We start from the raw sequence: 14,302 nt of genomic DNA, 5'->3' as shown, positions 1-14,302 counted from the left end.
ACCACTAATGATTTCAAGAAATTCCTTAAATAAACAAATTGTTCAATAACTGCATTTATGTAAGAATATTATAAATTATTTAAATTATAAATAACAATATCATGAAATGTTTACAAAAAAAATCAGAAATTGAAAACGTAATGATTTAAATTGCTATTGTAGCAGTCGTCATCCAGTTGGTCGAAATTCGATCATCGAATCTTATATAGTTGTAACACATGTTACATGTAAATGGTATTTTTCTATTTAATCCTTCTCAATGTGAATTTTATTTATACCAAATATCACACTCCTCCGTCCGCGCAATGCACTTAAAAACGGTATAAAATATTGTCTTCCCGTATATCTTTATATATAATTTTCAAACGTAGCTATGTATTTTTTGTCATCTACTGATTCTTCCACGGTATTTTTAAAAACTACCCTCCTAATTCTCTAAGACCGACATTAATATTTTAATCGGATGTATCGAAGGCAATTTTTCATTGGTATTCCTAAAAGGTGTTCGCGCCTATGAGCAGGAGGGTGGCCTGAGGGTAAACGGCACTCAATTTAACCATTTCTCTATATTAATTATATCAAAACAGCCCCACCATACATAAATAACAAAAAATGTGTGCGCACCCCGGCCGCCGTCACGGATCTTGATTCGACCGATTATTTTAACATGCCCCTCTAAAGCTCGGAGTTTAAGGGAAGCTATTCATCACATTTTAAAACTTAACGTCTCATGACTTGTGAAATTTCATAAAAATGGTTCATAATAGACATCACCTGCTCTGTTTAACAATTTACATACACTATGTCGCTTGAAAATTGATTTGAACAATTAAATATGGAATGGAGTTAATAACAAATTGATACCAATATTTAATTCGATTAACCTATCGTGTATGATTCCACTTGTCTTATATCTGTACGTAGGTACATTTTTTCATAGTTAAAAATCAAGCGAGAAGCCAGCATCCCAGGGTGATATTGGCCAAAGTGACAACGTAGTATGGGTAAGTACTTGGGGCGGTTTTCTATCTAACACAAAAAAGAATACATATGATAATAAATAGGAACTTGAACGTTGTGATTATATGAAAGAAAAAGAAAGAAAGAAAGATTTTATTATTGGGACAATATATCAGTATAACATGTAAAATAAAGAAGGGAAAAACAAAATATGTAATGAAATATAACACAATTATACCCATTGTGCCAACAATAGGAGCCATCATTCAGCTCCTTGCTGCAGTACCAGCCTGACTAATACTGCGGCGCTGATTTTCAAGAAGTGTAAAATTTTTTTCTGATCTCAAATCAACATTTTATTGTCATCTAGTGATTAAGTGCTTCTAATAGCCGGGAAACATCTTGAACATAATACCGCGTAACGAGGAAGTTTAGGATAGGTAGATACTTACACTTATGTGGTAAAAAAAACTCTAGTTTCATAAAATAGTTAGCATTAAATATCATCTTCCTTAATTATCTTTTTAAGACGATATTAATTTCTTCTCAACCTTTTAAAGACGAGGCAAATATAACACGATAACAAATGTTAAATAACTTAATAGTATAAAGGACAGAATTCAAGAGCGACAGCACATTTGTCATTGTTATTGGTAAATCTAGATTTTTGTTCTTATTTATTCACGAAACGATTTTATGAAGATTTTAAATTGGGTGGGCCATCAAGGGTTTCGCTTATCTTATATTTTCAATTTTGGTAATTTTATATGACATACTTATGTAAATAGATATGTAAACTTTGTTAGAGACTGACGGATAAGGCGCTCAATAGGTTTATACAAAAAGTCGCAAAAGATATACAAGTTCCGAATTTACATACTTTTTATAACGAAAAATTGTGTATTAAATTTTCTATTTTATAAAATGACTTTATTAACTCGTAAAATAAAAATAACATGTAATAAAGCCGGTCTGATATTATCCCTCTATCGGCTGTCGGCTGTAGCCGTCCGCACTAGATCGTGCCAATACTTTCATTACTCAAAGTTTAGTCTAAGATCAAAGGTGTGCATCAATCATAATATTATTCAACCTAATAGAAAATCATGACATATACGATAAGTTTGTCGTTGTCGATAGTTGTATCCAATTTACTATAAATGCGGAGGTAGGTAACTGTTAATCGATAGATTATCAAGGTCTATTTTAAATTGACCTTCAAGTACAAGCTCACCATAATGTTGGAGAATTATAATAACATAACGAATCAAAATGAATTGCTTATCAATAGACAAACTTTGTACCTAATTAATAATCTTTTCTTTTGTTACTTAATTAAAGCGCCATTTTATTTCAAATCTTTTAAAAAACGAAATATAAATTTTCCAAAAAAAAAATATTTCCAGAAAATAGTTGCAACTCAGAAGAACATAATACAGTTCATAACTAGATCCACGGCATCCTGCGAAGGTCGCGCGTTCGATATCGCGCCGCGACGAGCGAGCGGGCGTGGTGACGAGGCGGGGCCTCTGTGTCCCCGCCTCGTCAGGCATCTCCTCTCGCCAAATATGATAACGAGAAAACTCGACGAATCTCCCTCTACCACTGTTATTAGCGGCATGATTGACTGCGCACTTACCGCTTGTTGGTTTACTATTTACGTACGCATGAAAACTTATTGTTTTGTAATGAGTTACTATTCGTTTAATGAATAAATACTGTACGATATTGAATGTTAATTAATTGATTTCAAAAGATACTTAAATATTAATAATTATTTTATATAAGTTGTCAATGTTTGAGAAATTAATCTAAACGGCAAAGTAATTTAAAAAACATCCTCCGACCACGTAATAAATGACATCTAGCGGCAAGTAGCGCAACTAGTTGTTAAATAATATTATTATAATTACTGAAATAAAGATTTAGGCAGTACTTATTTTAATAAAATTATTATTTTTACTATTCTTATTTCTTTTATTTTAAAACATAAATTTTGGTACATTAAACATTATTTCTGATGCTTTCTGGTAACGTACAATTCATGGTAGTGTTCTCAGTATAAGCGAGATGTTTTTGTTTTTGACTATCGCCAGAATTATGCAGACGTCCTCTACTATACGTTTTTTTCCATGAATGCATATAATATAGGTAACACGAATCTATTATCAAAGATGAAACTAATTGTAATTTGACCGAACAATAAATATTCGGTCGCAAACGCACCTAATCATAAAGCGACTTTGTTTACGTAAATAACAGTAATTTTCGCTAAGCGAATTGTATGTAAAATGATCATTTACAGCTGCGTGAATAAATTTTAATACATTCATTTTGTAAAAACTAAATTATTGAAATCTCGAGGAAAGGAACAAACTTGATATTCGTTGGTTGCCAGAAATTAGTTTCATCTATATCACACCGTATATAATTTTTGGAATCTTACTCTATAAATTTTCTAGCCTATTTCCAAAACTGCAGAAGAACATCGTGAGGAAACCTGCACACCTAAGAAATTCTCTGGAAGAATTTGGGATTATGTGAAGACTACCAATTCGCACTAGGCCATCATGGTAGACTAAGGCCTAATTCCTCAGTACTAGAGCAGCATGCCCAGCAGTGGGACAGTATATAATACAGCGCTGATATTAGTATATATATTATTATGATTCCAAATCGAAGAATCGTTAGAAATAAAAACTACAAATAAATATTTTAACAAACTTTATTTCTTACAAATTACCCAATAAGCACATGGTGTATAATATATTTTTATAAATCTCGGTAAATAGGTATACAGTAAAGAAATATCAAATATTCACAATTGTGCGACTAACGGGACAACTACAAACAACTTCACAATTTTGATGTTAACTCTGGCACCGCCTTGAACAAATCTGCTACCAGGCCGTAGTCTGATACCTGAAATTAAAAATACATGTAGTGAACTTATATGGAACATAACTGCAATAATATATTCATAGTAACGTTTTTGATAAATTTATACGTTTCCGAAAGCGGAAGTTACATTTACGTCTTTGATTCAGTCTTTATGACTAAATAAATTTTGCTGAATAGGTGTTAGCCTAATATAATTCCAATTTCTCCAGTAACCAAACGCAAGATAAATTATTGCATCATTGATGAAATAAGGTAACCCATCACTGACTTCACAAACTTCAATCTTATGTAACTTCAGGAACAACAACAATAAGGAACCTTATACGACGTCGAGGTCAATGGGGAGGTTTGAAATTACAAAATATTATTTAAATTTATTACCATATTATGTAAACATAAAACAAGGAACGATCTTAAATTAATTATAGCTATATCTACTGTTTCCATGCAAAAATTTAAAGATTATTTTAATGTATATCGATCTTTCCATTAGCAAACCAAATATGCTATTAATTGTCATATTTCACTGAATAATATAACATAAATAACATGAAAAAAGTGTTATTTATCTATTTTTTTTTCTAAATAACTTGTCCTATATTAACTTCTAAATTTTCATAAAACAAAAGCTATTTTTGCGATAAGATTGTGTAACTCCTTGTCATTTTAGATTTTAAAATATAATATTTTATCGTAATATTTAATCCGCTCGATAATTCATTACAATCATCAATTAACGTAAAACTGATTTAATCTCGTCATAAATAGCTCCGCGGCATAACAACGAAGCAAGACTATCGTTCTCAGATAAAATTAGATAAAACACTGAACCTCTTGACTTATTGATAAAAGCGAAAAAAACGTTTGCGAGTCATATCAATATTTAATATTTTTGATTGACTTCAAATAATGCGTGCTTATTTAGAAATAACTTAATGAAAATAGTGTGAAACGCCATAGTATAACATTAATATTACCACTGACATGTAAGGAAATTGGTGAAGGTTAAACAGTTAAAAACAGTAATTAAATAACTAATAACTTCTATTTCTCGGAAAAATTTAGTTCAAATATGCATTAACAAAAAATGTTCTGGAATAATAAAAAGTATTACTCCATATTGACATTAACGCGTATTTGAATTTATTGTTTTTTTAATAGGTATGATTCTATCTACCTGGAAGATGGGCGCCTCAGGATCCTTGTTGATAGCGACAATAGTCTTGGAGTCCTTCATTCCCGCCAGATGTTGGATGGCGCCGCTGATTCCCACAGCGATGTATAGGTCCTTCATACACATAAATAAAATTAATTACCATCATTAATATAATTGAATGGATATGGAGATTCATTATTTATATTTACTATAATCTATTATTTTAGCCTGATTTATCCTGACTATAAATTAGCATGAGTGTAAATGCAACTGCAATTAGTACAACTAAGTTAAGAAAAACTGTCTTAGCAATGGCAATCAACATTTAGATATGAAATAAAATTCTGAAATAAAAAAAAAAAAATATAATTTTACTGGGTGGATATATATTACATTACGAATGTATACTAAAATTCTTTACATCCTTACTTTCTCTACTATAGTTTTAGTGTGTTTACTACAACTAGTTACATTAAAATATTCTTTAATTGCATTATTTTGACCCCTTAGGAGACCCCGCTGATCCAAAACAGCAACTACATACTACACAACTACAACTATAACTATTAAGATGGATCTCAGGGGTTTTTGTAAAGTCTGTCTATACTCACAGGCGCGACGATCTTGCCGGTCTGTCCGATCTGCAGATCGTTGGGCACGAAGCCGGCGTCCACCGCAGCACGAGACGCTCCCACCGCCGCGTTCAGCTTGTCGGCAAGATCGTAGAGAAGCTTGAAGTTGTCGCCGGACTTCAACCCGCGACCTTTGCAATATACACTAATGTTATTTTTATGCTAAAAAATTTATTCCGTTTATTAGTATTTACTGTAGTTGATTCATAATCTCTGGAAAAATATTACAGAAATTTTCAGTTTCATAGTATAGCTTTACCTTATACCATATATTATAAAAAGTATCTACCTACAGGTAGATACTTTTTATTAATTTTATTAAATTATGTGGTAGATATTTGATACATAGAATGATGATAAATGGAAGAAACTAAATTAATCAAAGTTGTCATAAGATCCTAGTGTTGTTTTGCTGTCGATATTTAGTTTGTTCTAAAACATAAACTCCTAAAACATAAAACAATAGCTCACATACCTCCAGATACAATGTTCTTAGCGCTGGTAAGTTCAGGCCTGTCAGACTTTGTGATTTCCTGGGACACAAACTCGACAAGGTCACTCTTGTAATTGCCTTCCGGAGCTTTGTCGACACCTGCAGACCCGCCCTCAAGAGGGTCAGCAGGGAATGCGGTACTCCTTACTGTGATGACCTTGATTGCATCCTTAGCTTCGAGTGTTAGCACCGCATTACCTGATGGAATAGAAAAAAACATATTAATGTTATTTTTTTAAGTGTTTGTAATTTATATACAAGCAATTATAGTATTTCTTACCGAATATATATGTTATAATGTAGGAATTTATGTTTAGTAGACATTAACTGGTAACATTATTTTGAAATAATTTTGAATAATAAAATTATAAAATCTTTGTTATATAACATTGTAAATTATTGATAGATAAACAATCCAATAAGGGATTATGTGTTTAGAAGTTAACAGACAATTATTATGGATATTAGACACTTTTGCATATTTTGTAACAAAGGATATAGTATAGTATGTATAGCAGACTATATCCATATGGATATAGTCTGCTATAATTCTGGGTATAATTGCAAGTGAAATAGATATATCATGTAAAAAAAAATGTTTAACCAAATTGTAAAGCAACAAATAGATAGAATTTTTACTAAATCATTAGTTTAAATACAAAATACCAACCTGCATAAATTGTCCTAACAAATGTGTTAGCATCTTTAACACCTATAATATCGGTGATGGGAGATACATCCAACTTTGCAGCAACTCTTGGCAGTAATGCCTTGCCAAAAGCAGTGGCTGGCGCTAAGATATGCGTAATATTGAATTGTTTTTGAGTTGCTAAGATTAAAGGTGTGAGGCTTTCTGCTGGGAAACCCTTGAAAGCATCACTTTCAGCAACAAGAACCTTGGAAATACCGCCAGCTTTGGACAATTTGTCTGCAGCCTGAAATAATGATTTATTTATTGACGTCATATAAAAAATTTACAATTTTAATTTTTCTAAGAGATTTGTTGCATTATCTGAACTATGTGACAATGCTTACTATGTTACATATTTATTAAACATTAAATAATACTAAAATCACTACAAAATATTGCACATTTAGGGTCGAAATATGGGTTTAAGAAAGTCAAACCAATGTTGATGAATTTATTCAAGTTGTTATGTACGTTTGATGCTATAAGTAACCTTTATTTAACCTTACTTACCGGGCCACATTTGGTACCAGCTACAAGAACAGAAATATCGCCACCGATTTTCTTGGCAGCACTTAACGCATTCTGTGTGGCTGGTGATAATGCCTCATTATTGTGTTCTGCTATGACCAAAGTGCTTTGCAGTCGTCGCAACTAAAACAAGTACATTTCGAACAAACACTTGAAATAACTTGCACACAGCAAGTTGTATACTCACTTCATGGCTTTAAGTAAAAAAAAAAGTTTCCACTATTATGATTTTTTTCTTGTTTATTAAATCAAAAAGTGTATGAACAAAAAAGATATACCTAATGTGATTACTGTGAAAATTAAAGTGAGATACACAAATCTGATAAGACTACATCCTAGGTAAGAATTTTATCGAAAATGTTAACGAAATAATGTTAACCGTACAGACTTAATAAAAACAATTTACAAACCTGCGCAGACAAGAACAAATGCCTACTACTTGGAGCAAACATTATATAGGTAATATCTTTAATTTATATTAGATTAATAGTAAAAACTTTTCCTAAAAACACAGATGACAGAGGTTACAAAATACAAAGTCCAACATTTATGATTTAGGTTGTCTAGTGCTGTAAAACGAATAAACTCAAACGATTATCTATCTATGTCTCGAATAAATACATTAACTACTAAAGTGAATAGTGGTAGGTAATAGCTTTCTACTCAGATGCACTATACAGTACGTACCTTCTAAATCACAGGGAATCTAACTATGGAAATACCTTCAAATGTAGACAAACCTAATCCAGTCATGATTTTATAATGTATAGCTTTTGCCCGCGGCTCCGCCCGCGTTATAAAGTTTTTCGGGCTAAAGTTTTCCGTTATAAAAGTCACGCTATATATTTTCCCGGGAGCCTATGTTCTTCCCAGGGTCTCAAACCGTCTCCATACCAAATTTTATCCGAATACGTTGGATAGTTTTTGAGTTTAACACGTTCGGGCAGACCGATGCAGCGGGGGACTTTTGTTTTATGATATATTTTTGTAGAACTTTTTAAGAGGAACAATCCCGTCATACATTATTGTTGCATAACTTTAACCGTTTACGCAGCGTACGCAACAGAAGCTCTCGAAACTAATAAATTGTCCCCGTTTTTGCATCATGTTTCATTACTGCTCCGCTCCTATTGGTCACAGCGTGACGATATATAACCTATAGCACTCCAGGAACAAAGGGCTATCCAACACAAAAATATTTTTTCAGTTCGAACCGGTAGTTCCTGAGATTAACGATTACTGCTCCGCTACTATTGGGCATAGCGTGATGATATATATAGCCTATAGCATTCCAGGAACAAAGGGCTATCTAACACAAAAATAATTATTCAGTTCAAACTCCTAGTTTCTGAGATTAGCCATTACTGCTCTGCTCCTATTGGTCATAGCGTGATGATATATAGCCTATAGCACTTCACGAACAAAGGGCTATCCAATACAAAATGATTTTTTTAGTTCGAACCGGTAGTTCCTGAGATTAGCCATTACTGCTCTGCTCCTATTGGGTATAGCGTGATGATATATAGCCTATAGCACTCCACGAACAAAAGGCTATCCAACGCAAAAAGAATTTTTCAGTTTGGACCGGTAGTTCCTAAGATTAGACATTACTGCTCCGCTCCTATTGGGTATAGCGTGATGATATATAGCCTATAGCACTCCTCGAACATAGGGCTATCCAACGCAAAAAGAATTTTTCAGTTTGGACCGGTAGTTCCTGAGATTAGCGCGTTCAAACAAACAAACAAACAAACAAACAAACTCTTCAGCTTTATATAATAGTATAGATGATAGCGTCAAATTATTATTACATTGTATATTACCAGGTACCTTTTCTGTACTAATAGTGTTCACTTCAATCAACAGCTATCAAACTAGTAAACATGTGATCTAATATATTAATATTAAAAATATCATGTTAAAATAAGAAGGTACATTTTAATCGATTCCGACGTAAAGCGAATGATAACATTCATAATCACCCACCACTAAACTCTATAAGGTAAATAAAGTTGCCCATAATTGTTCCTTTCATTACCGTCTATCAGTGATATCACTATAAATCTGCGCAGTATTTTCTGCGTTCATTTCGAACTAATATCCAAATATATTTACACACTTCTGATTTCGTACAATGAATTCCATGCTAAATTGTATTGGGGAAAAGAGAAAATTTCAGAATCTAGGGCTGGGCTGATAATATTTTACAAATGAAAAAACCTAAAACATGGTTTATGTTTCATATTGATAATCTATACTATTATATAAAGCTGAAGAGTTTGTTTGTTTGTTTGTTTGAACGCGCTAATCTCAGGAACTACTCGTCCAAACTGAAAAATTCTTTTTGCGTTGGATAGCCCTATGTTCGTGGAGTGCTATAGGCTATATATCATCACGCTATACCCAATAGGAGCGGAGCAGTAATGCCTAATCTCAGGAACTATCGGTCCGAACTGAAAAATTCTTTTTGCGTTGGATAGCCCTTTGTTCGTGGAGTACTATAGGCTATATATCATCACGCTATACCCAATAGGAGCAGAGCAGTAATGGCTAATCTCAGAAACTAGGAGTTTGAACTGAATAATTCTTTTTGTGTTGGATAGCCCTCTGTTCCTGGAATGCTATAGGCTATATATATCATCACGCTATGCCCAATAGGAGCGGAGCAGTAATCGCTAATCTCAGGAACTACCGGTTCGAACTGAAAAAATATTTTTGTGTTGGATAGCCCTTTGTTCCTGGAGTGCTATAGGTTATATATCGTCACGCTATGACCAATAGGAGCGGAGCAGTAATGAAACATGATGCAAAAACGGGGACAATTTATTAGTTTTGAGAGCTTCTGTTGCGTGCGCTGCGTAAACGGTTAAAGTTATGCAACAATAATGTATGACGGGATTGTTCCTCTTAAAAAGTTCTACAAAAATATATCATAAAACAAAGTCCCCCGCTGCATCGGTCTGCCCGAACGTGTTAAACTCAAAAACTATCCAACGTATTCGGATAAAATTTGGTATGGAGACAGTTTGAGACCCTGGGAAGAACATAGGCTCCCGGGAAAATATATAGCGTGACTTTTATAACGGAAAACTTTAGCCCGAAAAACTTTATAACGCGGGCGGAGCCGCGGGCAAAAGCTTCTTGTAATAATTATGTTAATAACTTATTGAGATGAAAAATTGCCTATGTTAATTTTAAGATTTACATCTACCTGTGTGCTTAATTTAATCGAAATTCATTCAGCAAATTCTTCATTAATAGATACCAAACATCCTAGCATACAGACAAGCCCATAATCTATACTATTATATAAAGCTGGAGTTTGTTTGTTTGTTTGTTTGTTTGAACGCGTTAATCTCAGGAACTACTGGTCCAAACTGAAAAAATCTTTTTGCATTGGATAGCCCTTTGTTCGTGGAGTGCTATAGGCTATATATCATCACGCTATGACCAATAGGAGCGGAGCAGTAATGAAACATGTTGCAAAAACGAGGAAAAATTATTAGTTTTGAGAGCTTCCGTTGCGTGCGCTGAGTAAATGGTTAAAGTTATGCAACAACGATGTATGACGGGATTGTTCCTCTTAAAAAGTTCTAAAAAAAAATATTATAAAACAAAGTCCCCCGCTGCATCTGTCTGCCTGAACGTGTTAAACACAAAAACTACCCAACGTATTAAGTTGAAATTTGGTATGGAGACAGTTTGAGACCCTGGGAAGAACATAGGCTCCCGGAAAACTATTACTTTTATAACGGAAAACTTTAGCCTGAAAACTTTATAACGCGGGCGGAGCCGCGGGCAAAAGCTAGTATTTGATAAAACCTTTGTCACCAATCGCTATTTCAATCAGAGACCAATAAACTAGATTTCAATTATCGCGCTTATGATATATTTTTTTTAATACATATAAAATCAATAGTTTTACAGTTAAAGAGAATTTTAGCCACTACGTTAATTTACAGTGGATCGCAAACCAATCTGCCGCACGAATCTGTGCGTGAATGGTGGGCTTTACATTTATCTTTTGTAGGTAACGACTAACGTCAAAATATATAGGTAATGTCAAAATATGTCTAATGTCAATAAAATCTGTCATTGTCATATTTGTTACCAATAGTGGAAGACCGATTTTTTATAAATGCGAAACGTTATTTGTCGATATAAGTCGTGTTATCGTATAATAAACTTGGTACAAATATGTAATAGAATCTCAGTTATGGAATAATCGTAATACTACCATATATACAGCTCTTGAAAACGTTCCACCTTCGGCTAATCCATTCACTTTCTCGAATCACGATCTGGAATCTTTCTACCACGAACATTCTCCAGGGAAGCTAAAGTAAATACAATTATGTCTTCTTTACCAATTGTGTCGATTACCCGGCGTGAAACTTTCAGTTCTTGTCACAGACTTCACAGGTAAGTTGAGAATTTTATTACAATAGTGAAAAATATTTTTTTTTTACTTATCCCGAAACATTGGACCCGGCGCGATGCCCCCGATACTTAAGGTTATCATATCTGTATATTTTAACAATGGGTATATAATATAACTTTTCACATCGTAAAAGTTCATTAAAATTTGAGAAAGTGTTAATTAAATTACATTATAATAAAAAAATATATTTAATTATTTAGATAACAATAGTTATAATAACATTTATATGCACTACTGAGTATGGAAATAAATTAGTTATTTACAAAGCAATGTGGTTAAGATATAATTTATAATTACTATGTATTTGTGAAAATGTATTGGATGATTATAATTTGTTGATCCAGCAATTAACATATATATGAACTGTAACAAGAGGCTGGTGCTTTTAAATTTGTCATGCAACATATTATTTTATAGTAATTAATTATAACATATCAATTATATTGTACAATTATAAACTTGCATTGGCTGAAAAATTACACTTTAATTTGATTATTTTAAATTATGATGAACTACTTATCCCTAAAAAAAAACACATTTTATGCATTAGGAGTGCACAAGATAATTATTGTCACTGATGTATGAATTGATATTTCAGCCCATTCCTGAATGATGAAGAGAATAAGAAGCTTTATGGAAAATGTAACAACCCAAATGGTCATGGTCACAACTATGTTGGTAAGAAATGGAATAAAGAATAATTACTTATATGTTTTATGATAGCCAGATGTAGGAATATCTAATGCCCTTTAAAGTGTAACACATCAGTGCTTACACAATGCTGTTATGTGACAAACATTACCCTTATGCACTTTTGAATATGAAAACCCTACTAACTAGGGCTGTTGGTAATGTATGGAATATTCTAGATATTTTTATTAAACATAACTTTATTTTAAACCTTAGTGTAAGATAGACAAATAGCAGGTTCATGAACTGAGTGAAACAATAACCTGTCAAACTAAAGAATGCTGAAAAGGCAAAAACACATGTTGATATAAATCTTACCAAGAACATGTTTCCACTAAATCATTCTGAAATTTCCTATTGGTTCAAAATAAAATGGTGGTTAAGTGAAGTGGTACCTGCATTATAGTTAATGATCTTATCAATAACTTCATATTGTCACAATTTATGTATCATTGTAAAATATGCAACATAGTTTAAGAATGCAAGGCTAACAAATTTTATTTTCTATTATGTATATAGATAAAAGTTTTTTATAATGTTATTTTGAAATTTATTGTAGAATTTATATAAAAATATTTTTTACAGTACTGGTAACTGTGAAGGGCCCTGTCGACCCTCAAACAGGCATGGTAATGAATGTCCATGATCTCAAACAGTATATGCAAATGGCCATCATGGATCCATTGGACCACAAGAACTTAGACCAGGATGTACCTTACTTCAAAGCTGTGGTAAGATTTCGTTTATCATACCAATTAAAAGTAGGTTAAGTACAATTATATAAAAAATATGAGATAAAGTGTAGTCTAATTAACTTTTAATAGAATTGACAAATATTGTGTAACATTGTTGATAAGTAATAAAAACAATTGAATACTAGACAAAAAATAATTAGAGAGATAATTAATTTAAATTTGATCATAATGTTGTGTAATATTTAAATACAACCATAATGGTGAAACTTTAAACATCAAAATTATTTTCTGTCTATATCACAAGTGTTTTCGGTATTACAGGTAAGCACAACTGAAAACTTAGCTATATTCATATGGGATCAGCTCCAGAAAGTGATGGAGAAGCCCCAGTTACTGCACGAAGTTAAGATTTTGGAGACTGAAAAGAACCACGTGGTGTACCGCGGCGGTACGACCTTCCCGCGCAAGAAATACAACTCCTCAAGCCTGCATCCCAACCCCAACCATCATGACGTTTCGTCCGACTCTGACTGATATTTAACAAAATTATGACGATTTATAAGGGCGGTGGTTTTGACAAAAGATAACGATCGTTATGTTTTACCGATAAACAGACAATCTTCGGTACTATCTGCTTCCACCAAAGTGATATTGGCGGAATAGCTTACTAATTAATCCAGTTGGCATTAATCAAAGAAGTGCTACTTGTGCGATTATAACTAAATTAACTGTTAAAATTTTATCAAACTTATGTTGATCATCGCCCCTAGACGCCTTTATATTGCCATTATTGCCAATGTAATTTTTATAACTATTTTTCTATATGTGCTTTATGTAAATTTAAGAAAAGGCATTCCATAGTAGCATCTATTTTATAAGTGTATTTACATGATTGTGTACTATCTATCTTCTCAATTCACCTTGATAACAATTAACATTGTAATGATGTTACCTAACCACTATTTTGTTACTTAAGAAAAACATTCTTAAGAGACTAAATACTGAATAGGTACTGTATACAGTGTTTATTGGGGAGGCCCTATAAAGTTTAATAAAGTATATTCAGTTTAATATCTTGTCTTATTTCTCCACATAATATATATGCATGAATATAA

At 32.6% G+C, this 14,302-nt stretch overlaps 2 protein-coding genes across 2 annotated transcripts; one reads left to right on the top strand and one right to left on the bottom strand.

Moving 5' to 3' along the window:
* Window positions 1-3,667: 3,667 nt before the first annotated feature.
* On the bottom strand, window positions 3,668-8,014 carry LOC115443744 (electron transfer flavoprotein subunit alpha, mitochondrial). The gene is made up of 7 exons (XM_030169288.2): window positions 7,772-8,014; window positions 7,344-7,484; window positions 6,813-7,077; window positions 6,125-6,340; window positions 5,629-5,780; window positions 5,039-5,149; window positions 3,668-3,882 (listed from the first exon to the last, which is right to left on the bottom strand). Exons 1-7 carry the CDS (start codon window positions 7,811-7,813, stop codon window positions 3,817-3,819), a joined length of 993 nt encoding a protein of 330 aa, XP_030025148.1. The 5' UTR covers window positions 7,814-8,014; the 3' UTR covers window positions 3,668-3,816.
* A 3,416-nt stretch (window positions 8,015-11,430) lies between these two features.
* LOC115443745 (6-pyruvoyl tetrahydrobiopterin synthase) lies at window positions 11,431-14,258 on the top strand. Its single transcript, XM_030169289.2, has 4 exons — window positions 11,431-11,783; window positions 12,401-12,480; window positions 13,078-13,223; window positions 13,509-14,258. The coding sequence occupies exons 1-4, from the start codon at window positions 11,716-11,718 to the stop codon at window positions 13,719-13,721; spliced, it is 507 nt and encodes a 168-aa protein (XP_030025149.1). The 5' UTR covers window positions 11,431-11,715; the 3' UTR covers window positions 13,722-14,258.
* The last annotated feature ends 44 nt before the right edge of the window (window positions 14,259-14,302 follow it).

The sequence above is a fragment of the Manduca sexta genome, chromosome 25 (genome assembly GCF_014839805.1).
Source record: "Manduca sexta isolate Smith_Timp_Sample1 chromosome 25, JHU_Msex_v1.0, whole genome shotgun sequence".
Lineage (NCBI taxonomy): Eukaryota > Metazoa > Arthropoda > Insecta > Lepidoptera > Sphingidae > Manduca > Manduca sexta.
The sequence above is the reverse complement of the archived record's forward strand: the minus strand, read 5'-3'. Positions and strand labels throughout refer to the sequence as shown.